At 43.8% G+C, this 27,138-nt stretch overlaps 1 protein-coding gene across 2 annotated transcripts in view; it reads right to left on the bottom strand.

Annotated features, from left to right (window-relative positions):
* Positions 1 to 27,138, bottom strand: part of LOC143975907 (uncharacterized) — a 217,203-nt gene that overhangs the window by 33,859 nt on the left and 156,206 nt on the right. Inside the window, exon 11 of one of the 2 annotated variants that reach the window (XM_077478451.1) lies at positions 16,872 to 16,907. The exons of the other annotated variant lie outside the window; for it this stretch is intronic. Coding sequence (XP_077334577.1) covers positions 16,872 to 16,907 — 36 coding nt within the window. The remainder of the gene's footprint in view (positions 1 to 16,871; positions 16,908 to 27,138) is intronic. 2 annotated transcript variants of the gene reach the window in all.

Below are 27,138 nucleotides of genomic sequence, written 5' to 3'. Positions count from 1 at the left end.
TGTCACCATCATCAGGGGCCGTGAGTCGGGGACGCAAGAGAGGTCTCCTTCTGCATTCCGGGCTCACCACTAGGTATGTGACAGCCTGCCTGTGGTATAGGATCTGAAGAACATGAGCAATTGGGGTAGCTTCAGGTGTACACTGCGCAGGGGGCACAATACACCGACTGTAACTGCTGCAGCTGCCTGTCGTATAACACCAGAACAACACCAGTAATTGGGGTAGCTTCAGGTAAACACTGTGCAGAGGGCACAATATACCGACTGTAACTGCTGCAGCTGCCTGTGGTATAGGACCAGAACAACACCAGCAATTAGGGTAGCTTCAGGTGTATATTGTGCAGGGGGCACAATACACCGACTGTAACTGCTGCAGCTGCCTGTGGTATAGGACTAGAACAACACCAGCAATTGTGGTAGCTTCAGGTGTATACTGTGAAGGCGGCACAATACACTGACTGTAACTGCTGCAGCTGCCTTTGGTATAGCACCAGAACAACACCAGCAATTGGGGGTAGCTTCAGGTGTATACTGTGCAGGGGGCACAATATACCGATTGTAACTGTGCTAGGTTCACAAGAAATGTAGACATTGTCCCTGTCTATCCTTCTCTCTATGAACGCCGCAACACACTACACAAGGCCGCCACGCAGGCGGCCTTATATAGTGTGGGACGTGTACTAAACCCCCTGAGCTATAATTGGCCACAGGCATCCTGCCTGTGGCCAATTATGGCTCTCCTCGCTGCCGGCGCTGTGATTGGCCAAGCATGCAGGTCACAGTGGATACTTGGCCAATCATCAGCCAGCAATGCACTGCGATGCCGCAGTGCATTGTGAGCGCCACAGGAATATGGTGCAAACGGCCCACAAAGTTCTGGCGTCGCCGAAAGGGCAAACACCTGGTGTTCAAGTCTAACATGCTTTTGACTCGAACACTGAGCTCATCCCTACAATGTACACTCTGAGTGAGTGCTCACTTGGGTAGAATAGATTAAGGAAATACTTTTGTCCTGTTTGAAGCAGACTTGATATCATTCTCTCACATTGCATCTTTCAAGCCTAGGTACGGTTAAATGACTGGAGTATTACTGCTATTGATTGGCAGAGATACATTATCTACTGTCGACAGTATATAATATATACAGTATATTATATGACGTGTCAGCCTTTTATTCCTGAAGACTTGTAAAACTAGGTCTTCTTTAAAATGAGCATAGAAATCAGGGACTGGTATTATTTATACTAGTGAATTATATGAAACAGTAGAAAATCATCTCTCTAGCTTTTACGTAAACCTTTAGATTAGTTTACATTTACTAATTGTTTATTATGATTAATAATTACCGTAACTTCATAAGGTTGGCAAAGGTTCTGTTTTTATATTTAATAGTTTTTATTTTTAATTACCTATTTTAATGGTAACACTGAGTTGCAGTAGATGGTAAGCAGTGATCTTCCCACCTCATATACGAGACTCAGATTAATGTTTTATCTGTGCTAATTTGTTTAAAAAAACATACAATTTTCAGTTAATCGGTTGACAAAGGATGTGTTTTCCACATTAGTGATAAAGAATTTAACTATTCTTTACAAACATGCAACATATTTTCACTTGTGGCTAAAAAAATGTCTTCTACGTAATTCATCTGTAACCTGCCAGTAAAGAATGAACTAAAATGTAGACCAAATGGGATACTTGGGTGTTAGAAAGCAACTGGGACACCGGGGTGTCAGAAAGCAATTGGGATACCGGGGCGTCAGAAAGCAACTGGGATACTGGGGTGTCAGAAAGCAACTGGGATACTGGGGCGTCAGAAGTGGTTTCTATGAAATGTGCCAAGTACATTATTTCGGCAAGCATACTGGATTGCCGAAAAAGGTAGCTAGATGGACTAAAGCTAAAAGGTATTTTAATTTTCTTTTAGGGAGAAATATTTTTTACTGAAGTTCCATCCCCAGACCACTATGTCACTTCTGTGTCCTGTATTGATGTGGGATTTAGAGGATGGAGCCAGAACACGGTGGGGGACCGAGCCATCAAGCACTTCTGAAAGTAGATACCTGTTCTGGTAACAACTGTTCAAAAGGGGATTTCCCTTCACTTTGGGAAGATTTCCTTTTACTCCTAGGACAGAAATTGAGAGGGAACCTTGATTTCTGACACAGCAAATATAATCCTGATAGGAGCTTTAACCATTTTCTTCTATATCCAAGCTAGAGATATACTTAAAGCATATGGAAAGTCAAAACCGTTCGTTTTTAATATTGTATACAGTAGAGAATGGTTAAAACTCCTGCCAGGTTTTGTTTCTGTCTGTGTCCCATCATAGAAATTTTTCTTCACTTTCTCTTCCAGAGACACCTAGATAACTCTGAAGTGGGGAGGTCTCCCCTCTGATATGGTTGTCATTATAACAGGTGTCCGCATTGAAAGATTCCCTCTCACCTTTTATTCTAGTGACAACTCAAATAATTTAGATTATCAATCTTTCCTGTATCAGAGACAATCACCAGGACAACAAGAGCCATTGACTGTAATCAGTGGGGACAGCAAAAGACACTTGAAATAGGTTCTAACATATCCACATTCTATACAAAACTTTAAAAAAATCTTTTGACTTTAGCTATGTACTTACTGTGTAGTTAATCATGTTCCCCTAATAAAGACTTATGTCTATATATGACATTAATAATTAATATATTAAAATACAAGCATGTATACAGTGCTGTGAAAAAAGTATTTGTCCCCACCTGATTTTTTATTTTTTGCATATTTCTCACAGAAATTCAGATCATCTAACAAATTTTAATATTACACAAGGATAACCCGAATAAATCCAAGATGCAGTTTGTAAATTATTATTTCATTTAAGGTAAAAAAGCTGTTCAAACCTGCCTGGCCCTATGTGAAAAAGTAATTGCCCCTCACATGCTGAATCATGATTGAACTGTTATTAACCACAATTTTTTTAGAAAGCTGAGTTAAATTTCACTTGCCACACCCGGGCCTGATTACTGCCAGCCCTGTTGAATAAAGAAATCACATAAATAGAAGCTGTCTGGCAAAGTGAAGCACGCTATCAGATCACAAAAAGCCACACATCATGCCACAATCTACACAAATTCAAGAACAGATTAGAAACAAAGTAATGCACATGTATCAGTCTAGGAAGAGTTTCAAAGCCATTTCTAAGGCTTTGGAACTCCAGTGAACGACGGAGAGAGCCATTATCCACAAATGGATATAACTTGGAACAGTGGGGAAGCTTCCCAGGAGTGGCTAGCCTACAAAAATCACTCCAAGAGCATGACGACGTTTCATCTAGGAGGTCATAAAAGAATCCAGAACGACATCTAATGAACTGCAGGCCTCACTTGCCTCAGGTAAGATCAGCCAGTGTTCACGATTCAACAATAAGAAAGAGACTGGGCAAAAATGGCATCCATGGTAGAGTTCCGAGGCCAAAGCGACTGCTGACCAAAAAGAACACAAAGGCTCATCTCACATTTACCAAAAAAGAAAAATCTTGATTATCCCCAAGACTTTTAGGCAAATATTCTGTGGACTGGTGAGACAAATGAATACAGAATTTCATAACAAGAACATCATAACAACAGTGAAACATGGTGGTGGTAGCATGGTGGTAGTGTGATGATCTGGTGCTGCTTTTCAGTTTCAGGACCTGGACGACATACCATAATTGATGGAACCATGAATTCTGAGTTCTACCAGAAAATCCTAAACGGCCATCAGTTCGTGACCTCAAGCTCAATCGCACTTAGGTTATGCAGCAGGACAATGATCTGAAACACAACAGCAAGTCCACCTCCAAATGGTTCAAACAAAGCAAAATGTAGGTTTTGGAGTGGCCTAGTCAAAGCTTGGGCTTAAATATAATTGAGATGCTGTATCATGACCTTACACAGGCCGTTCATGCTGGAAAACCCTCCAACTGGCTGAATTAAAACAATTCTGCAAAGAAGAGTGGGCCTAAATTGCTTGACAGCAATGTGAAAAACTCATTGCCAGTTATCACAAATGCTTGATTGCAGTTGTTGCCACCAAGGCACAACCAGTTATTAGGTTTAAGGGCCAATTACTTTTTCACATAAAGCCAGGAAGGTTTGGACAGCTTTTTTTGCCTTAATAAATTAAAACATTATTTAAAAACTGCATTTTGTATTTACCTAGGTTATGTTTTTGTAACAATAACATTTTTTGATGATCTGAGTCATTTAAGTGTGACAAAAATGCAACAAAATAAAAAATCAGAAAGGGGGCAAATACTTTTTCACAGCATTGTAAATGTTAAAGTATCCTTAATAAAATTACTTTCAAATTAATTCTACAGCAATACCTCAATATGCATTTCCTGACAATAGAACAGATTGGCTCGATCATTTATCATCATGTAAACAGAGGAAAGCAGGAGCCAGTGATGGCCAGTAAGTGTAGCACCCTCTTGTGTAGAGTGATAGGCGTACAAAGTTAGTTTTGTAGTGCAGAAAATTTAGGCTGGGTTGAATATGGGTCAGGGTGAGTGACTCAGAGAGGGTGGATGACTCATTAGGCAGCACCTTTGATCATCCCGCTACTTGCTGGAACCTTGGAGAAGCTTCTAGAAAAATGGGACAGAGGTTAGAAGGAGCTGCCTGGACTATTGAGGAGGGCCCCAGCCAATTCCCAGTAAGTGAGCTGGCAGAGGGTAATGGGTGCCAGCAGGGGGCATTTGAGTGGAAGCTGAAGATGGAGTGCAGAGGAGGCTGCCGATGGTCCTTGAAGCTGCCCCCTAGTCTGGGGAGGGAGGGTGACCTCGGGCCTGGGGCTCAGGTGCTGGAGGGATCCTCTTACAACACACAGAGGAGTCCTGTCCTGGATGCATGGAAGCAGGTGTAAGGACAGTGGGAGAGAGTTAGCACATCCAGGAGATCTCCATGGAGAAGACAGCCAGATGGCTGGTGAGTGTGCAGTCTGGGAGGGCTGTGGAGAAGTAGTAGCCAGGTGAACTAGTGAAAGAGGCAGCTGCAGCCAGGCAAGCTGGGCAGTGCCTGAAGAGTTGGTACTGGGATCGGTAGCCGAGGATGTAGCTGGAAATTTTACTTTTTCTCTACACACCAAAAGGGCTTCTGCTTAATCTGGTTGAGTGCTTTTTGTCAGATTTACTAAAGTGTCCCAGCTGAGTCTGTGTTTCTGCAAGCAAGTGAGTGCTGGAGGAAGAGGAGTGTATATTGCTTTACATAGGAAGAGTTGTCCTTGAAGCACTCTATAGTCAAGTGGGCATCCCATAATCCCCCTAATTCCTCCCTATTTAGGTTTTATCCACTCAATGAAACACAAAATCAAAGTGCTGGACTGTTCACTGACTCTAATGCCGCGTACACATGACCGGACTTTCCGGCAGACTAGGTCCGACGGGATAAGTCTGTCGAAAAATCCGATCGTGTGTGGGCTAGCCCAAATCTATCCGACGGACTCAACTGCGACGGACTAAAAATTGGGAAAACTGTTTTTCTGTTTGCTAGTCCAACGGACCAAATACGATGTAAGGGCTATTGAACTTCCTTGTTTAGTCCCCTTTACATCACGACATTCAAAACTAACGGACTTTCAAATGGACTTAGTCCGTTCGTGTGTGGCCAAGTCCGTTTGTTAAGTCCATCTGACCTCCGCCGAAAGTCAGTCGGGAAGACCGTCGGACCTAGTCTTCCGGAAAGTCTGGTCGTGTGTACGCGGCATAAGTGTGCCTGGCTGTGCAGGGTGGAGAATCTCTATTCACCAGAGGCTCCTATGTGGGGTGCGCTACATAGAGATGAATTTATAACACGTCACTAACCCCATCCCCCTGTTTTGCCTTTGTATACTTTAAGTGGGTGGTAAATGAAAAGGATGAAACCATTGTGAAGTATCTAACACAGGGATCTTCAAACTATGGCCCTCCAGCTGTTGCGGAACTACACATCCCATGAGGCATTATAAAACTCTGAGGCCGCGTACACACGGGCGGACTGTTCGCCCAACCTTGTCCGCTGAACAGTGTTTGGGCGGACAGTCCGCTCGTGTGTGGGGCTTCAGCGGACAGTTTCAGCGGACAGTTGGACGGACAAAGTCTTTCGGAAATTCCGAAAAACTGTCCGCTGAAACTGTGTTTGAGCAAACAGTCCGCCCGTGTGTGGGCCTGTCCGCTGTACTTTTGAAATGAGCGGACTGTTCCCGCTCGGAAAGTCCGCCCATTTCGAGCGCGTGTCCAGGTAGGCGGGGCCCGCGAAGGAGACGTCGCGGGCTCCGCCGCCTGGAATGGGCTTAAAGGGGAACCCCAACGCCGAAAAAAATCGGCGTGGGGGTTCCCCCAAAGTCCACACCAGACCCTTGTCCGAGCACGCTACCCGGCCGGCCAGGAAAGGGGGGCGAGCGAGCGCGCCCCCCCTCCTGAGCCGTACCAGGCCGCGTGCCCTCAACATGGGGGGTGCCTTGGGGAAGGGGGGGCCGCGCGGCCCCCCCACCCCAAAGCACCTTGTCCCCATGTTGATGAGGACAAGGGCCTCTTCCCGACAACCCTGGCCGTTGGTTGTCGGGGTCTGCGGGCGGGGGGCTTATCGGAATCCTAGAGGCGATTCAGTTCGCATTGTGCGCTATATAAGTATTTCATTCATTCATTCATTCAAGAAGGGGGCCCCCGGATACCGGCCCCCCACCCTATGTGAATGAGTATGGGGTACAATGTACCCCTACCCATTCACCTGTGAAATAAAGTACAAAAAAAAACACAACACAGGGGAAAAAATATTTTATTGCACAGCTCCGGGGGTCTTCCGTCTTCGGGGGTCTTCTCGCCGGACTCCTCCGCTATGTGTGTGTAGCTCTTTTACTAGCGGAGGAGTCCGGCTTTCTTCCTCCCCGCCGCCGGCCTCTTCTCCCGACTTCGGGGGTCTTGTCCCCCTCTTCGGTTCTTCTGCCGGGCCACCGCGCCTTCTTGTAGCTCTTTTACAGGCGGTGGCCCGGTCTTCTGTCGCCGCTGCCTTCCGTTCTTCTGTCGCCGCCTTCGGTTCTTCTGCCGGGCCACCGCGCCTTCTTGTAGCTCTTTTACAGGCGGTGGCCCGGTCTTCTGTCGCCGCTGTCGCCGCCTTCCGTTCTTGTTCTTCTTCTTGTTCTTGTTCTTCTTCTCCAGGCGATGTTGACACGTCGCTCCCTCCGGCCGGAATGCCAGAGCCGCGCTGTGCGGTCACTTATATAGTGACAATGGGGCGGGATCACATGGTATATGTCACATGGGTTGGTCACATGGGTTGATGTCACATGGGGACTATGACATCGTAAGGGGGCGGGGTCACCATGTGACCAACCCATGTGACATATACCATGTGACACCGCCCCATTGTCACTATATAAGTGGCAGCGGAGCGTGTCCCTGGCATTCCGGCCGGAGGGAGCGACGTGTCAACATCGCCTGGAGAAGAAGAAGAAGAACAAGAACGGAAGGCGGCGACAGCGACAGCGGCGACAGAAGACCGGGCCACCGCCTGTAAAAGAGCTACAAGAAGGCGCGGTGGCCCGGCAGAAGAACCGAAGGCGGCGACAGAAGAACGGAAGGCAGCGGCGACAGAAGACCGGGCCACCGCCTGTAAAAGAGCTACAAGAAGGCGCGGTGGCCCGGCAGAAGAACCGAAGAGGGGGACAAGACCCCCGAAGTCGGGAGAAGAGGCCGGCGGCGGGGAGGAAGAAAGCCGGACTCCTCCGCTAGTAAAAGAGCTACACACACATAGCGGAGGAGTCCGGCGAAAAGACCCCCGAAGACAGAAGACCCCCGGAGCTGTGCAATAAAATATTTTTTCCCCTGTGTTGTGTTTTTTTTTGTACTTTATTTCACAGGTGAATGGGTAGGGGTACATTGTACCCCATACTCATTCACATAGGGTGGGGGGCCGGTATCCGGGGGCCCCCTTCTTAAAGGGGGCTCCCGGATTCCGATAAGCCCCCCGCCCGCAGACCCCGACAACCAACGGCCAGGGTTGTCGGGAAGAGGCCCTTGTCCTCATCAACATGGGGACAAGGTGCTTTGGGGTGGGGGGGCCGCGCGGCCTGGGCCTGGTACGGCTCAGGAGGGGGGGCGCGCTCGCTCGCCCCCCTTTCCTGGCCGGCCGGGTAGCGTGCTCGGACAAGGGTCTGGTGTGGACTTTGGGGGAACCCCCACGCCGATTTTTTTCGGCGTTGGGGTTCCCCTTTAAGCCCATTCCAGGCGGCGGAGCCCGCGACGTCTCCTTCGCGGGCCCCGCCTACCTGGACACGCGCTCGAAATGGGCGGATTTGCCTCCTCCTTACGTGGGCGAGTCCGTTCATTTCAAAAGTTGAGCGAACTGTTTGGCAAACAGTTTGCTGAAACAGTCCGCTCGTGTGTGGGCAAGTCCGCTCATGCAAATTTTGAGCGGACTGTTTGCCGAAACTGTTTGACGAACAAGGTTGGGCAAACAGTCCGCGCGTGTGTACGCGGCCTGACATTCACGGACATGACTAGGCATGATGGGATTAATTATTATTATTATGATGGGATGATGAGTTGTTCCTGAACAACTGGAGAGCCATAGTTTGAAGACCCCTGATCTAACGCCTCCTTGAACGACAGGCAGGCCACTGCTGCAGCAGGAGCATTTACCTATTCTTTGCTATGACTTTATATTTTTGGACTGTTTAAATACTAAAAATGTGGTTGTAACCACACCACTACTGTAAGAGTCAGTGACTCAAAACAAGTTTGGGCGAGTAAATTCATTAAGTAAGGAAAAGTGTGACAGTCATGGCGCTTCAGACTTAAAAAAAACAAGAGGTGATAGTAGTGTCTGATAGATTCCCCTTAAATAAGTATAAATTGGGGAGTTATGTATTCCTTGTCTTGGGTCTTCTCTTTATTGAAGAACCTCATATAATGTTAGGCCGCGTACACACGGGCGGATTGTCTGTCCAACTTAGTCCGCTGAACAGTGTTTCAGCGGACAATCCGCTCGTGTGTGGGCTTCAGGGGACTTTTTCAGCGGACAGTCTGACGAACAAAGTCTTACGGAATTTCCGTAAGACAGTCCGTTCAAACTTGGTTTTGTCCGTCCAAACTTGGTTTCAGCGGACAGTCCGCTCGTGTGTAGGCAAGTTGGACGGACTAAGTATGGCGCATGCTCAGAAAGGGTTTACACGGCCGAAGGTTGCATTGCAGTGTATAGGACGTCGTTTTTCTAGTCCCGTCTTACGTGCTGTACACGTCATCATGCACGCTTTCAGCGGACTGTCTGCTCATCGTGTGTGGTCAAGTCCGTTCATGCTAATTTTGAACGGACTGTCTGTCGGATTGTCTGCCGAACTTAGTTGGGTAGACAATCTGCCCGTGTGTACACGGCCTTAGTGTTTGACTTTGTAATTGCTAGCCCTAGGATCTCAGTAATGTGATTGGGGTATGGGATGTGATGTGGGATGCTCATGATCCAGTTCTTACTATCATTCTTGCATAGATTGCAAATATGTAAGGATACATTTAAAGCTATAGAATACAAAGACATTCTAGACAATTGTGCACTTCCAACTTTAAGGCAGCATAGTAGGTGAGGTTGAAAAAGACACAACTCCAACCTATGTGAACAGTTTTGGAAAGTCCTTTACTGTTCTAACATGACTGTGCCCCTGTACACAAAGCCAGCTCCGCAAAGGCATTGTTTGACAAGTTTGGTGTAGAGGAACTTGAGTGCCCTACACTGAGACCTTAGCCCTACTGAACACCAATGGGATGAACTGGAACAATGACTCAAGCCAGGTCTTTGCATAAAAAAATAATACCTGGCCTCACAAAGGCTCTCCTGGCTGAATGGGCACACTGATATACAGATACACTCCAACATCTTGTAGAAAGCCTTTTCAGAAGAATGGAGGTTGGTATAGTTCAAAAGGGGGGGCACCTCTATACTCTTGCCCATGGTTTTGAAATGGGATATCCAACAAGCCTTTATTGATGTGATGGTAAGGTGTCTACTAACTTTTGGCTACATGGTGTATATGAATACATATAAGAAAGAGTGCAACATTTTACTGGCCCTACATTTATGCACACCCTGTGCTGATATACCTCCTCCTGCCTGGTCTACTGCTAACTTTCACCACTAAGTTCCACTCTGAGCACTCTCTCAGTAGAAGACCTTTTTACATACCTCCTTCTTTTTGAATGGGCCTCCTAACGCAGCCCGCCACAAGGTGCCTACAAAAACACGTGCATTGTAGCACACAGAGTCATGGTATGTCATGGAGTCACAGCCTTCAAACCTCCAAGATGAGTTTGGATCACATTATTGGCTGTGAGGAACTCCTTATTACTGGAATTATTTTACCTTTACTTGAATCTTTGTGAGCTGTTTGTGAGAGTCAATGGGAAGCCTGCAGAGGGTGTGTTTGGAAATTCCTCTAAAGAAGGGATCTCCAAACTTCCTAAACAAAGGGCCAGTTTACTGGCTTTCAGACTTTAGGGGGGCCGGACTGTGGGCCATTGAGAGTAGAAAAGGTCCAGATGGCAGTGGGAAAAAACAATGCCCCATCATTGGTGTCAGTGGAAGGAATTGTGCCCCATCAATGGTGTGAGTGGGAGGAATTGTATCCCATCATTGGTGTCAGTGGGCCCTATTGCTGGTGTCATTGAGAGAAATTGTGCCCCATCATTGGGAGGATCTGTGTTCCATCATTGGTGTAATTGGGTCCCATTGTTGGTGTCATTGGAAAGAATTGTGTCCCATCATTGGTGTCATTGGGCCTCTCTGCTCCTGGTGTCATTGAGAGGAATTGTGTCCCATCATTGGTGTCATTGGGAGGAATTGTGCCACAACGTTGGTGTCACTGGGAGGAATTGTGCCACATCGTTGGTGTCAGTGGAATTATACTTCATTGTTGGTATCAGTTAATTAAATGGTGCTCCAAGGGCCAGATAAAAGCAAGCAAAGGGCCGCAGTTTGGAGACCACTGCTCTAAAGAATCAGAAGCAGGGGCTCCCAGATCACCAGTTTAATAACATAATGGACTGGTGTACTGCACCAATGCCTGAATGAAAACGGAAGCCCTGAGTACTTAGGCTGTAATCCTTGTAAACATTTCAATGTTTCATTTTTAATTTTGACTGGAGAGTTTCCTAAAGAATTTGCATATATAAAACGAGCACAGTGAAATCATCTACCAGATTGTGCAATTAGTATAGACTTATGTAAAGACAAGCCTACACCATTTATTCGTAATAGAGAAGAAGCGTGGTTTGCCATGGCCTTGTTATCTGCATTCCAATCCTGGATTGGCTCACCAGACTATAACAACGATCGCAGTACACAGAGGAGACGCACAAGATCCATTCCCCATGAAACCCTCTGAAAGCAGCCTGGCAGATGTCCAGCCATTAGATATGGAAATGCAGTCTTCCCGGAACATGGCTCTGCATTTTATCTCTGCTCTCCATTATAAGTGACTGTGAATGCAGAGCTGGGATGCAGCATTTCACAGGAGTCAGTCTGAAAGGCTGATACATTGTAAGACGGGTTACATTAGAGTGAGAACGCCTCACCAGACAATGCTTACACATCACAATGAGTTTAGCCAGACACATGGATTTCAGCTGCAGTTGTAATGCGGCTCTGACACTCTGGGATTCATATACAAACTATGGGGCTCAGGGAAAATAAGGCTGTTTTCCATCGCTGTCAATCTGGTATAAAGCTACCAAATAGACATGATATAACAGTTGCTGAACTGGGCAACAATTTTATGTCTATGGGAGGAGTGGATCCTGAGCCCACCAGCTGGCTGCTGTCTGGAAAACCCAATCAATGTCTGTCCTCTCTAAGATACATTTGCTTAGAGGGAATGTTAAGTGTATTTGTATATAGTTTACTTCTTTATTTCTAATGATTTGTATTAAAACAATATTTTTTTTCAGTTAATAGGAAATATTACATATGAATAATCTGTATTCTTCTAACCAGCAGACAAGTGGATCGAGTTGGATAGTGGATAGAGTTTTTTTTTTTTCCATGTTTTCCTCTGTGTCGTTCTTACCTCTTGCTTTAAAAAGCCTGTAAACAGAGTTCAATAGCTCAAGCTGAAATCTACACACAAATGAATGGGTCAGAGTAGAGGCATGATACTTATAAGAAGGGCCATTAGAGCACTCAGCCTTAGCAGGAAGCTAACCGCTTTGTTTTCTCTGTAACTAATCTATAGTGTTCTGGATACTCTGTCATTTTAGTTTTCAAAAAAGTATACATATTGTAAAATAAATCTAATACAGTTAGGCACAGTTTACACCTGTGAGCGCTATCAAACATCAAAATGCATGTTCCCCGAAATCCTATTGTTTTCTATACGTCTAGTTCACATACTGTATATGCTCTGTTATGGTGCATCATGGAATATAGTTCAGATGCTTTTTTTTTTTATCTGTCTATGTGTGTCAAGGGACCCATACATTTCAATGCGAACATATAAAAACCATGATATATGTGTTTTCATTCGCTGCAAATGCATGGTTGTGAGACCCTCCCTGGCAACAGATCATGTGCTCTTGGCCTAGCTACTTTTGGAAAATGTCAGGATCTTTTAACAACAGCCTAGACAAGGGTTACATCATTTGAGAACACAGATGATCAAAATGTGCATAAATGCTTGAAAGCATGGGTTGAAAAACACAAAAAAATGCATGAAGGGCTATGGCCCAATGGAAGCACAATAGCACCTGAGCACTGTCTACTCTTATCAATTAGTACATTCATCTTGTGGCAATTTTCTCCTCTCTTGCCTCTGGTTTTGATGCTCCATGTATCATGGGGAAAATCAGCGAGGGCAGCAGAACACTGGAAGTGGAACTGCACTTCCACCATCAGCAACATGGCAGCAGCAACCAAGCGACTTCTTCCACTGCCTTGTCCTCACCTTCAGACTAACCAGAGGAAACCTCCTCCCAGCAGGGTCTTGGATGGTGTGACACCACAAATACCCCTATACTGCCTCCATCTCTGCTATCTCTCCACCAGACCTGCACTCTGATGAAGTGAATTACCCTGCAGATTTAACAGAGTCCACTCTGCTGCAAATAATGTTAGCCATTAAAGACTGCAAAGCTTCAATGACATTCCAAATGGAGGTCATGCACATTGATTTCTCCTTCCTGAAACAGAATGTACAAGACCTGAGGGAGAAAACTGTGACAACAGAGTAGCATATCCTCAGCCTGATGGATACTCTCTCTCCTTTCATTACAATAGTTAGGAATTCCTCTGTTGAGATGGCATTTCTCAGACTTAAATTGGACAACCAGAATAACAGGTCAAGTAACAATAATATACAATTTGTGGGGTTCCCTGAGAAATTTAAGGGGACTTCCTTGACCTTTGCAGAGATACCCTGGGGGAAGTGCTATTACGCTAACATTGGTACATTGGTTATAATGCATGCATATCATATATCACCTTTCCCTTCCCAACTGGGAGTACTTCTACGATGTCTGATTGTAAAGATCCTAAACTTCCACCCTTCTCAAAGCCTTAAGGCTTCCACCATTCTCAAAGCCGCAACTTCCTGGTAGATGACCAAAAACACCATACCTCCTATGCCAAAATCAAAGAATGCCTCTAAAATAAAAGCCTACAATGTGCCATGTTATCCCCTGTCAATCTCTGACCGATCACTGCAGGTAGAACTACCTTCTTTGCATCCCTGAATGAAAAGAAACCATGGCCTGGTTGGCCTCAGCCCTCTAAACAAATGCTCATGAAGGATCAAATGATTACCCTACTTCTAAGTTCCCTCTTTCTTTTATTGTGTTCAACTTTGATCATTACTTTTGCTTTGGAATCACTTGGGTTGAGCACATCCCTTACTCCATTCAGAACTTGTGGACTTACACCCAGGTCCCTTAATTCACATACTGTAAACAAGCCAAGGGCAGATTGTCAAACTGCTGTTTTGTTTTACCTATGACCAGTGTTGTCTTGCCCATTGAGACAGTGTCGAACTTCCATTCTGCTAACTCTTCTACAGCATACTATACCCTCAAAGAGATTTTACCTCATTACAGAGCCAAAATCCCCCAGCTTTGGCATAGTACAACCTGAATAATCGCTCTAGCTTGTTACCCCTAACTTTGTTATTGAAGTCCTTGACCACTAGTACTCCTTGATTCTATACACTTCATCCACTACAACCTAAACCTTACTGGGGAAGACATGTGGAACCGGGGTCTCCATGTTGATTAATACCACCTTCCGTATAATAATGGAAGTTGCCATGTTTCCTATGGTTTGGGTTTTAAAACGCTCCATAATAGTGATGGATAAGTAGGGAGGAGTGGGTCGGGATGTTATTGTTGTCTCTCATTGTATTAACTTGACATCCAGGTCTCCTAACTTACTCATATTACATTGTCACATACGCTCTTTCATGCTCTCCTGCAGTTTATTTGTGAGATTTCTTGAATGTATAATAACCTGAAAGTAATTTCCTGGAATACCAGAAGCCTGAATTTGCCTCTCGTGTGATTCCTGGTGTTCACCCTTCAGAAATTTAGGAAAGAATACAAGCCACATATTTTATTAAGGGGACACATTTATCACAGTTAAAACTTCTGGCACTTGAAAAGCAAAACCTTCAGTGCTACCCATACCTCACACTTTAGACTTGCAAAAGCCCTCGATGCTGATATCCTGAAATCTCTGATTTGGCCCCTGACAGTCAATATGGTATACTGTTCTCACTTTGCAAATAGCTAGCAGAACACTGATCCTAGTGAATGTTTTTGTTCCCACGCATTTACTTCACTACTTTCCCAAATAAAATCTCCCTACAAACCCTAAATATAATAGATGCAGCCCCTGCCCCCCATTTTGTAGGAGACTTTAATGCTGTTTAGTACCCAGCTAGGGATCGCTTGAGTGGATTAAGTAGACCTCAAACTGCATTTGTGGATTGCATACAACCAAATACAAAGATTTTGTGTTAATTGGGAGAAGTTCAGTCTCTTCCCATTATACAAAGACACCATTCAATCAGTTCACGAAACCTCAGCATTGCAAATTGTAAATTAATTTGGGTACCTAGAAGTAATAGTTCAATTAACCTTATAATTCTACATTTAAATTTTTGCTACAGCAAAGGACCAAACAGTGGAAAGTTTGTTTGGATCTCATGGGCAAGTTAGAGACAAAATCCTAAGAACAATCTAGGTATGGTTGCAAAGCGTCAAAAGTGATAATTTCCCATTTTAACCTTGTACAAAATAAAGAAACAAATCTCACAGGGCTCTTGAGGAGTGTTGCCTGACACAACATGAATGTATGTACAACACATGCAAAAACGTTAATTAACACTATAGGTGTGTTAATCAGTGATGTAAGTAACTCAGTTAAAATAAACAGAGTTACGTAATGCAGTTACTTTAGAGGGTAACAAGTAATCTAACTGATTACTCTTCCCCTCATGGTAACCCATTACTTGGACGGCATTACCTCAATTACATCTAACATCTGGGAGGCTCGTCGTGGCTGTGCTGCCTGGCCGTTTGTTCCGCCGCGGGGAGGGGAGCTTTCGCCCGCTGAGCTGAGAAGAGGCGGAGACTCAGAGAGACTGTCTGGACCGTCCCATCCTGCTCCGCCTATCCAGAGAGAGAATGTAGGGAGGCGGGGCAGACACTGAAAAATGAAGTCAGCTGACCAGCTGACACCAATCGAGTGAAGGGGAGGGTCTCTCTCTCTCCCTATGAGGAAAGGCATCCCTGGAGGCATTCAAGTAAGTGACTGTCTGACGATTCGAATTGCAGTGCAATCGATCCATCCCAAGTCCTCCACCACCTCTGCTTCTTACTGATGCCATCCCTACCCACCCACCATCACTTCTACAACAGAGGTGATCGGGGAGATATGGTAGGGATGAGATCAGTGGTGGTGGGGGATGGGATCAGTAAGAGGCAGGGGTGGTGGTGGGAGAGGATGGCGCCACTGCCACCCCCCAAGTACCACCGCTGCCTGCCACCCCCCCAAGTACCACCGCTGCCACCCCCCAAGTACTGTACCCCACCACCACTGCCACACATCCCAAGTACCACCGCTGCCACCCCCTCAAGTGCCACCCCTGTCACAGTTACTTTGCTGAGTAACTAATTACTTTTCCAAGGTAGTAACCGAGTTACTAATACAATTACTTTTTGGGAGTAGTAATTTGTAACTTAACTAATTACTTTTTTTTAAAGTAAGATGACCAACACTGGTGTTAATACACTTTAAGGCTGCTTTAGAATTCAACGCTTGTCCGAAATATCTGGGAATAAAATTGGCGCGTACTCTGGATAAGATTTACCACTTAAATTATATCCCATTATTAAATGAAATCAAAACTGAACTCAGAAGGGTAGATAATAGATCTATATCTTGGTTGGGTCGAATAAACGTGTTCAAAATGTTTATCCTCCCAAAAATTCTATATAAATTCCAGATGTTGCCGATCGGAATACCCTCCAGCTATTTTTTAAAGTTAAAATCACTAATGAGTAAATATATATGGAATAATAAAAAACCTAGGATCTCCCACAGCGTACTAAAACAAGAGAAACGGCGAGGGGGGCTGGCAGTCCCAGACTTGCAATATTACTATCAGGCTGTCGTGTTGTCGAGAATTGTTGAATGGGTGAGGGAGAAAAAAAGATGAGAAAAAGTGGGTGAACTTAGAATATATATACAGTAAGGCACAACTTAGCAAGATAATATGGAATCCTCCAAAATATAGGGCATTAGATATAGACACAAATGAGTTGACACGGATTGTATTCAAAACTTGGGATGGGGTATATAAAAGATTAAACGGACACTATAACTCACCTTTGATAGCTTTGAAAGATAATGAGTATTTTCCCCCTGGTAGAAGGGAGATAGGAGGGAATTGGTTAAAAAAGGAAGGGCCACAAATAAAAGATATAATTAAAAAAGGGAAACTTATTTCACACGAAGATTTAGCACACAGGGGATTTATGGCGATTGATAGGTGGCGCTATCTCCAGCTGGCCCACTTCATAGAAAGGCTGCCTCAGCCAATTAGATCTGAAGACGAACTGACTGGGCTGGAGAAACTCTGTACAGCAGATAGAGTTAAGGGTACAATCTCAAGGTTGTATGGGCTGCTGATATCGGCCAGCCAGTTGGAGATACCGCCATACATAAACAAGTGGGAAAGGGAATTAGGGTCACAAAAATATAAAGAAACAATAAATAAAATATTGAAAATAACACATAGTTCGGCAATAGACAATAAAACAGCCGAGATGAATTACAAACTTATATCTCGATGGTATAATACCCCGGATAAGATTGCTAAATATCAACAGGGAAGGACAGCCGAGTGTTGGCGTGGTTGCAAAATTACAGGAACAATGGCACACTTATGGTGGGGGTGCGCAAAAATTAAGACATATTGGGATAAGATTCTACAAATGATAAAGGAAATAACCCAAATAACTGTGAAAGTGGATCCCTGGATAGTACTTTTCCATGGTACAGAGGGAGGGGTCAAACAATATCAGGATACAATCATCCCACATCTTTTAAATGCAGCGAAAAAAACTGATCCCCAGAAAATGGCAGGAGGTTGAATGCCCAACGACATGGGAGTGGGTAGATGCGGTAGAGGAAATATTCAATTTGGAAAGCCTGAGTTTGACAGATGAAGATGAAAGAGCAGTATTCATAAAAAAAAATGGATTGGATGGAAAGATTTTAAGCGAGAATGGAGCTATACAGCACAATTAAGACCACAAAGACCTTGATAAGAGGAAGATATTTAGGTAAGGAACACTACTGACATGTTGGGGTTGGGGGGGGAGGGAAGGAGTTAAAATTTATTATAATGGGAGTAGGATGAAATAATCTAAAATTTTTTAAAGAAAACGAAATAAATTCATATATAAAATAAAAAAAAAAAAAAAAGAGAGAGAGAAATAAATAAAATATACAGCTACAATGATGTGAAGACTAATAATAAGAGACAGTGATGAACGTAAAGTTGATTTTAGTCTCTCTCGAAGATTCGCTGATGTGGCTATAAAAAAAAAAGAATTCAACGCCTGTCTGTTTTGCGTCCAGCTTCAGTCAGGCCAGGCGCCATACACACGGGCCAAATGCCAGCCAGTTTCTATTGAATGGTCGCCCAACACTCGGCCCATGTATACTAGGCTTAAAAATCAGTAAAACATATCTTTAAAAAGAAAAAAAAGCATAAAAATAGGACATATACAGTAGGTGTGAAACCAACCTTAACCACTTCCCGACCAGCGCACGACGACGTACGTCGACAGAATGGCACGGGCAGGCATATTGGCGTACAGGTACGTCCAATATTCAATGCCGTCCTGCCATCGGGAGCGTGCCGCCGGCGGCGCACTCCCGCGCTGGTCGGGTCCCCCGTGAGTCCGTTCGCGGGACCCGCGGACTCGATCGCCGCGGGCATCCCCGTGATCGTCTCATGGAGCGGCCGAATGGAGGAAATGCAGAGTAAACAGCATTTCTCCATTCTGCCTAGCAACTAGTGACGCTGATCTCTGCTCCATGTGATTGGAACAGAGATCAGTGTTCACTAAATGAAAGCCCAACCCCCCCACAGTTAGTAACACACCCCTAGGAACACTTAACCCCTACACTGCCACCCACTGGTTAACCCCTTCACTGCCAGTGTCATTTACACAGGAATCACTGCATTTATATAGCAGTGATTACTGTATAAATGACAATGGTCCCAAAAATGTGTCAAAAATGTCCGATGGGTCCCCCACAATGTCGCAGTCACAATAAAAATCGCTGATCGCCGCCATTACTAGTAAAAAAAAAATAATAAAAAATTATTAATAAAAATGCTATAAAACTATCCCTATTTTGTAAACGCTATAACTTTTGCGCAAACCAATCAATAATTGCTTATTGTGATTTTTTTACCAAACATATGTAGAAGAATACGTATCGGCCTAAACTGAGGGAAAACAATGTTTTTTTAATATATTTTTGGGGGATATTTATTATAACAAAAAGTAAAAAATAATGCGTTTTTTTCAAAATTGTCGCTGTATTTTTGTTTATAGCGCAAAAAATAAAAACCGCAGGGGTGATCAAATACCACCAAAAGAAAGCTCTATTTGTGGGAAAAAAAGGACGTCAATTTTGTTTGGGAGCCACGTCGCACGACCGCGCAATTGTCAGTTAAAGAGACGCAGTGCCGAATCGCAAAAAGTGGTCTGGTCTTTGACCAGCAAATTGGTCCGGTCTGAAAGTGGTTAAATATTAATTTAAATACATTTTAAAAACAAAATTTACAATGACATTGATCCGAAAACATTCAGAAATAATAATAATAAATAATTCAGACTAAAACCTCACTAACATGACGCTGACACAAAAACTGTTAACCCTAAAAAAGACTAGTCTTGCATATCAAACTTCAAAAGGAAAGTGCTGCTTTGAGAGGTCAAGGGAATCTGGTGAGTTTTCTTGAGTGGTGGTGGAGCACTGTGGTGATGTGATGCACTGAAGGTTACTTTTATGGCACTTTTTGCACAAGGCACTTTTTTCATATTAAGGACACGAGTTATATTTAAAGGACATGTTATATATAAAGCACTCTTTTATTTATTATGTATATCCTGTCTTAGACATTGTATATTTAATAAGATGCGTTTAGTATTACAATTTAATGTAGACATGGTATATGCGGTATATAAAAAAGTTTGAGTATAGGTGTCAAGTATTATATGGTTTATGAGAGATGTACACTGTATATTTACCATAATTTGATATCTGTAAAAATAATTTGTGTATAACATTTGTCTTGTTTATTTTTTCTTAAAGCGGGAGTCCGCCGGGAGTTCCGCCGTTTTTTTTTTTTAAAAGCCAGCAGCTACAAATACTGCAGCTGCTGACTTTTAAAATAAGGATACTTACCCGCCCAGCACACCTGCGATGTCGGCACCCGAAGCCGATCTCTCGATCGTCTCTCGGGTGCTGACGCCGCCATCTTGGGTATGGGAATCAGGAAGTGAAGCCTTTCGGCTTAATTTCCCGGTTCTCTACTGCGCATGCGCGAGTCGCGCTGCGCAATAAGGATGGTCCCGCTGCCTCTGGGATCCGTGCGTTTGCCAGCAGGCAGCGGGGGACTTTCGGAAAGGGGCATAATCTACGCCCCTTTCCGCAGATAGCTATGCCGGAAGTGGGTGCAGATACCTGTACTGTACAGGTACTTGCACCCCCCTCCCCCCTGAAAGGTGACAATTGTGGCGCCGGAGGGGCGGAGGATTCCAATGAGCGGAAGGTCCACTTTAGGGTGGACCTCCGCTTTAAAATGCCATACCACAATAAGTTGGTAGTGTGTTCTATGGTCCTTTGGAACTCTATTAGGAGTTACAAGCTTAGTTGGTTACTGCTACGCTCCCTTAAATAAATACACCCTCTTAAAAATTGGTATTTCAGCAATGATTGGTTTCTGTATTCCTTGGTAAGATAAAAAAAGAAAAACAAAGAAGGATATGAGAAGCCGAGCACAGCTTGTAATTCAATGAGGACATTCCCTTTAAACAGATGTAACATGGATAACTGTATGCTTTTCGGGGTTTGTTCCCCCTTCATCATGAATTTAGATCCTGGGAATGTTTTTTTTTTTTAAATATGCCCCTAGAGATATTAGAGACCAGTGGGGATTCTCTGTTCTGTAGCATCTATCAAAACAGAAATGTCAGTAATAGATGTATTGGCTCTTCAAAGTAGAAGTAAACCCAAACACTAAATTTTAATGTCCTTTAACCACTTGCCTACCGGGCACGTACATCCCCTTCCTGCCCAGGCCAATTTTCAGCTTTGACGTCCTTTTTTTTCCCAAAAATAGAGCTTTCTTTTGGTGGTATTTGATCACCCCTGCGGTTTTTATTTTTTGCACTATAAACAAAAAAGTGCGACAATTTTGAAAAAAACGCATTATTTTTTACTTTTTGCTATAATAAATATCCGCCAAAAATATATATAAAAAAACAATTTTCTTCCTCAGTTTAGGCCAATACATATTCTTCTACATATTTTCGGTAAAAAATTGGCAATAAGCGATTATTTATTGGTTTGCGCAAAAGTTATTGTGTTTATAAAATAAGGGATAGTTTTATGGCATTTTTATTAATAATTTTTTTTCATGACTGTGACATTATGGCAGACACATCGGACATTTTTTACACATTTTTGGGACCACTGTCATTTATACAGCAATCAGTGCTATACAAATGCACTCATTCCTGTGTAAATGACATTGGCAGTGAAGGGGTTAACCACTAGGTGGCAGTGTAGGGGTTAAGTGTGTGCTAGGGGCATGTTGCTAACTGTGGGGGGCGTGGCTGTGTTTTACACATCACTGATCTCTGCTCCAATCACAGGGAGCAGAGATCAGTGACCCTGTTGCTAGGCAGAACGGGGAGATGCTTGTTTACGCTAGCATCTCTGCGTTCTTCCTCTTGGTGAGGCAATCGGGGGTATCCGCAGGACCCGCGGACTGCCAGGGCTGATCAGCTGCTGTTTGGATGCTGGTTTTTGGCAGAAGTGGTTTGTGAGATCGGTTTCTTTTCGGACAGGGAGCTATACAAACAATATTCAAATCATTTGTACTCTGCTTTATTGTTACGGTCCTTTCACACGGGCGGTCTGCCCGGCAGACTCAGCTTTGCTCAAAGGGGGATCGATCCACTGATCCCTGCTGAGCAGGCGGATGACAGGTTCATCGCTGCTCACTGTGCTGAGACGGACCTGTCATGGTCCCGCTCTCCTCTATGGGGAGATCGGTTGAAAATGGGCCACCTGTCCGTTTTCATCTGACCCACGGATGGAAAATAGGGTCATCTTCCGTCTGGATTTCACAGGCAGGATCGGAACAATTAGCAACGGGTGTCAACGGACATGTCACCACTCACATCCGTCACGCCATAGGAAAGGGCCCATAGTGTATTTTATGTGTGGTCCAAGACAATTTATCTTTTTCCAATGTAGCCTAGGAAGGGTTAGACACCCCTGCTCTACTGTATTGTCACATGGGCTTCTGATGGACACTACAAACAGTTCCGAAGCTGCAGGAGATCAGCAGCACTGAGACACAACAAACAATAAAAAGTGCTTAAAACAACTCTTTCCTAAATTGCAAAAGCAATCTGCATTCTGGAATCTCATAGGTTGCAATACTCAAGGCATCCTCCTCTTTTCCTCCACTTGTACTTCATCTGTGCTTGTTTCAAACATCTTATGCTTCCTGACAGAAGTGCCTGTCTGTGTTCTCTGCAACAACCAATCAGCTTAATTTCATACTTTTAGTACATGTTTTGAAAATAAAAGGGGGATGCATCTACTTGTTATGGGGGACATGACCACTTCTTCCCTCATGCACAAGAATAAATGGGCAATGAAGCCTATTGCAAAAAAAAAAGGTTTTGGACAATGTAAACATATTTAACCTTAAAGCATGCAATGCCCGTAAATACCTGTACACATTACTTCTTGCCCAACCCTAATCACATTTAAAGGTTTTAAAGGCAGTGTGACAAACAGTGGTGAGAGGTTTTCCAGTGAGTCAGTCTGTGACTCATAGCAAACTATTCTCGCTGATGTCACCGCTGGAGACAAGAAATGGAATTCGGAGATAAGGACTCCAAACCACAGCATTTTCTTTACTGGAAGAAGTCAATGCTTATTAAAGAGAACATGCCGTCACCATAAAGTGCAACTGTGTACTGTATATATATAAACTCACTACATAGCATAAATTTCATGTCACTTTTTTTCCTTTTTAATCAGGGCTTTTTTTCTGAGATAACCACAACCCCCCAACCCCCCCCCCCCCCCCCCCCACACACACACACCCTTCAAATCACATCAGTGGGTGTGGTCAGTCAAATTTCACGAACAGTAGGAGGGTCTTAAAGGGGCATTAAATACCAGGATTGCAGTACATACAGAGTTCAAGGGGATTACATACAGAGTGCAGAGTTCTGGGGGGTTACATACAGAGTGCAGAGTTCTGGGGGGTTACATACAGAGTGCAGAGTTCTGGGGGGTTTCATACAGAGTGCAGAGTTCTGGGGGGTTACATACAGAGTGCAGAGTTCTGGGGGGTTACATACAGAGTGCAGAGTTCGGGGGGGTTACACACAGAGCGCAGAGCTGCCACTTGTAAACATAGAAACCGGACTTTTGTGTTTACAAGTGATTGTGATGAGCAGCCCCCCCCCCCCCCCCCAAGGGTCTGAGCTGGTGGTTCCCCCTGTTTTTAATAATACTGTTTGTGAAGTCTCCATGGCTCTAACAGTCATAGATGTTATGCAAGCCATACATAGGTCAAATTCCAAACCTTTTGTCGATCGAAAATTGAAAATGTTGAGCGTTTTGTAACCACCATTGATTTAGAAATTCGACCAACCAACCCTTCAATTTCATCTAGCGTTGTTACGGAAAATACATTTTGTGGCAGGGATTCTTCTTTTCTTTACTGGTCACAGCTCGTTGGCATTTCTTTTTCGATTATACTTCTTGCACGATTCTCCCATCATTGATTATAAATTAGTTTGTTTTTCAAAAGATTTCCAACATACCGATCACTCAAATTTGATGGCTACAGCAACACTAATGGTCAAAAATCGAACGATTATTCAAAGGTGTTATTTTCAAACAAAAAAGCATTCGGAATTTGACACGTATATGGCTGGTCTTACTTTTTCTTTTTAATTAGATGTGGCCCCTCCTCCATTTTACAGCTGTGTGTGACATGAGTGGACATAGACCAAGCATAAATTTTATTTTTTATTTTTTTACAAGTTCAATTTCACCACTTCAGTCCTGGAAGATTTACCCTCTTAGGGCCAGTTCACATCAGATGCATCTCCGTTCAGTTCCATGCGCTTTTTTCTGCACTAAAAATGCATGCACAGTGTTTTCACTGTATTCCAATGGCTCTAGTTCACACCATGCAGTCAGAAACTGACCAGAAACTGACTGCATGGTGTCAACTAGAGCCATTGGAATACATTGAAAACACTGTGCATGCATTTTGTGCAGAAAAAAAGCGCACGGAACTGAACAGAACTGCATCTGGTGTGAACTAGCATTTAATGACTAGATCATTTTTTGTGATACGGCACTGCGTTGCTTTAACTGACAATTGGGCGATCATGCAACACTGTACTCAAACAAAATTTATGTTCTTTTTTTCCCACAAATAGAGATTTCTTTTGTTGGTATTTGATCACCTCCTGGGGTTTTTATTTTTTTCCATTATAAACAAAAAAAGACCGACAATTTTGAAAAAACCCCCAATATTTTCTTCCTTTTGGTATACTAAATATCCCCCCTCCCCCCACTAAAAAGAATTTCTTCATCAGTTTAGGCTGTTATGTATTCTACATATTTTTGTTTTAAAAAAAAAAAACACAATAAGCGTATATTGATTGGTTTGCGCAAAAGTTATAGTGTCTACAAAATAGGGCATATATTTATGGCAAGTGTCCAGATTGGACACTTTTGACACTTTTTTTGGGACCATTGACATTTATACAGGGATCAGTGCTATAAAAATGCACTGATTACTGTATAAATAACACTTTTAGGGAAGGGGTTAACACTAGGGGCGATCAAGGGGTTAAATGTGTTCCCTGGGAGTGGACTGAAGGAGTACAGAGAGATCACTGTTCCTAATCATTTACATTGACAGATCCCCATTCTGGCTCTTTGTGGAGTGAGTGTGGGTGGTCGCTGGCCACGCACATCAGCTCCCCCACCATGGAGTGGTTGCACCTGCTATGGCTGTTAAAGGGACTGACGTACAGCTACGGAGACTTGTGGGATCGAGCCGACCTGCCGCAGTATAATGGCGGCAGCCGGTCGGCAAGTGGTTAATATTCCTAAGCATTATCTGTTAATTTAAGTCAGCAGCCACCCGTAATTTTTTTGGAACTGATGAAACACTATAATTTAATTTCCTTTCAGTGACAGTACTCCCCACAATTCTGCTACACCTGCTCATGTAAGTGCCTTACTCCCTTTTCTGGAGTCTGCACAGGGCTTGAGGTACAATTTGAGGCATCCCAAACTGTATCCAGAGGTTTACTTCAGCTTGTTCAGGTAAGCTTTGAAAATGAGGGCTGGAATCTCATTGGTTGTCATGCACAACTGCTCCAGTTTTAATAAATTCTCCCCAATGTGTCTATAATTACAACAGTGGGACTAATTACATGATTGTAGCCAACAGGACCTCTAAAGCTGGCCATAATTTATTTTTTTTGATCAGCCAGCCAAACAGATTCCCCCATACACACATATGAGGTGCATGGGGGAATCCTTCCCACTGTGTCATTGTATTCTGGCAGCAGGACTCCTCCGAAGCCAGAATACACTGATCAACACTGAAGGAGATTGCATGAGCCGATCAAATACAAATTTTCCAACAATCCTATTCGAGATAAGTTGTTCACTTGGTCAACTCCTCTTGAACAGAAATGGCCATAGATGGATACAATTTTGATCCATCTACAGCCAGCCTAAGTCACTACTTGAGCACTTAATCCCCTCAATGGCCTGTTTTAGTCTATTAAGAACAGAAGTAGGTAAGGATCTGTAGTAAAGTTTGCTAAAAGCTTTGCAATGTATATAACTGACTTAGTGAAGTCTGTTTTCCATTGCAGCGAGCTGTGTGACTTTCTTTGGTTGTTTGTCCAGCCCTTATTATGTCACATGCTTGTTGACCTAAACATAGTATGTACTTCTTACAGAAGGTTTCAAAGAGCAAAGAACAAGGGCCTGTTCCTCATTGTAGTATAGTGTGTAAAGTCCTGTAAAGTTTTTCCTTTATGCGCCTGTGCCTGACGCCTGTGCCTGACGCCTGTGCCTGACGCACAAGCGACTAATCAGGGCCGTCTTTAAGGCAGAGCAAATGGGACAGCTTCCCTGGGCCCTGTCATTGTTGTGGGGCAGCTGCCTCATACTTACCAACTATCCCAGTTTAACCACTTGACCACTGGGCACTTAAACCCCCTTCCTAACCAGACCAATTTTCAGCTCTCGGTGCTCTCACAGTTTGAATGACAATTACTCAGTCATGCAACACTGTACCCAAATTAAATTTTCGTCCTTTTTTTCACACAAATAGAGCTTTCTTTTGGTGGTATTTAATCACTGCTGGGTTTGTTTTTTGTTTTTTTTTGCGCTATTAATCAAAAAAGACTGAAAATTTGGTAAAAAAAATAAAATTATTTGTTTCTTTTAAAATGTATTGCAGAGTATTGGCAGATTATTGAAGAGTATTGCAGAGTTTCAGAGTATTGGCAGAGTATTGCACAGTGTTGCAGAGTATTGGCAGATTATTGCACAGTATGTGCAGAGTACTGCAGATTATTGGCACTTAGCAGTGCTGTGGGCACTTCACATCCAGCCCACAGAGCTGCTGCCATCTCTCCCCCTCTCACTGTACCGATAAGTACAGAGAAGGGAGAAAGGAACCGGCGTCATGACGTGATGCCGGTTTGTTTACAAGTGTGACGGAGTGATCATGTGGTAAACGCCTGCTATCAGCGGCACAAATGTTCCCGGGTGCGCGTGGGAGCAAGATTCTGGGAGGACATCCATGGACGCCCTCCCAGAATAAGCTAACTCTTCTCATTACATTGGTGCTTGGTGTAGAAGCCTTTCCTTCACACTAGTGGCCAGTATGAATGTCACCCTTACATTGGTGGTCAGTTTAAATCCCTCCTTACATTGGTAGTTACTGTGAATGCTTCTATTACATTAGTGGTTAGTGTAAACCCCTATTACATTGGTGGCCAGTGTTGAAACTCCTCTTTAGATTGGTAGTCGGTAAAAAAATAAGCATTGCCACTGATAACTAGTGATGGACGAACTTCCGACGGGACGTTTCGCGAACGCGAAACGCGAACGGACACAAACGTTCGCGAAAACGACCGTTCGCCGCGGGCTCCATTGACTTCAATGGGAGGCGAATTTCGCAAACCTTTAGGTCGAATTTGCGGCCACGGGGTAATTATTAGGGGGTAGCACGTAGTCCCACCACCTGGACAATAGCATAATACATGTATGA

The sequence above is a fragment of the Lithobates pipiens genome, unplaced genomic scaffold (genome assembly GCF_037356315.1).
Source record: "Lithobates pipiens isolate NorthernLeopardFrog02 unplaced genomic scaffold, aLitPip1_a1.2 Scaffold_1, whole genome shotgun sequence".
Classification (NCBI taxonomy): Eukaryota; Metazoa; Chordata; class Amphibia; order Anura; family Ranidae; genus Lithobates; species Lithobates pipiens.
Note: the sequence above shows the minus strand (reverse complement) of the source record. Positions and strands in the feature narration are given on the sequence as shown.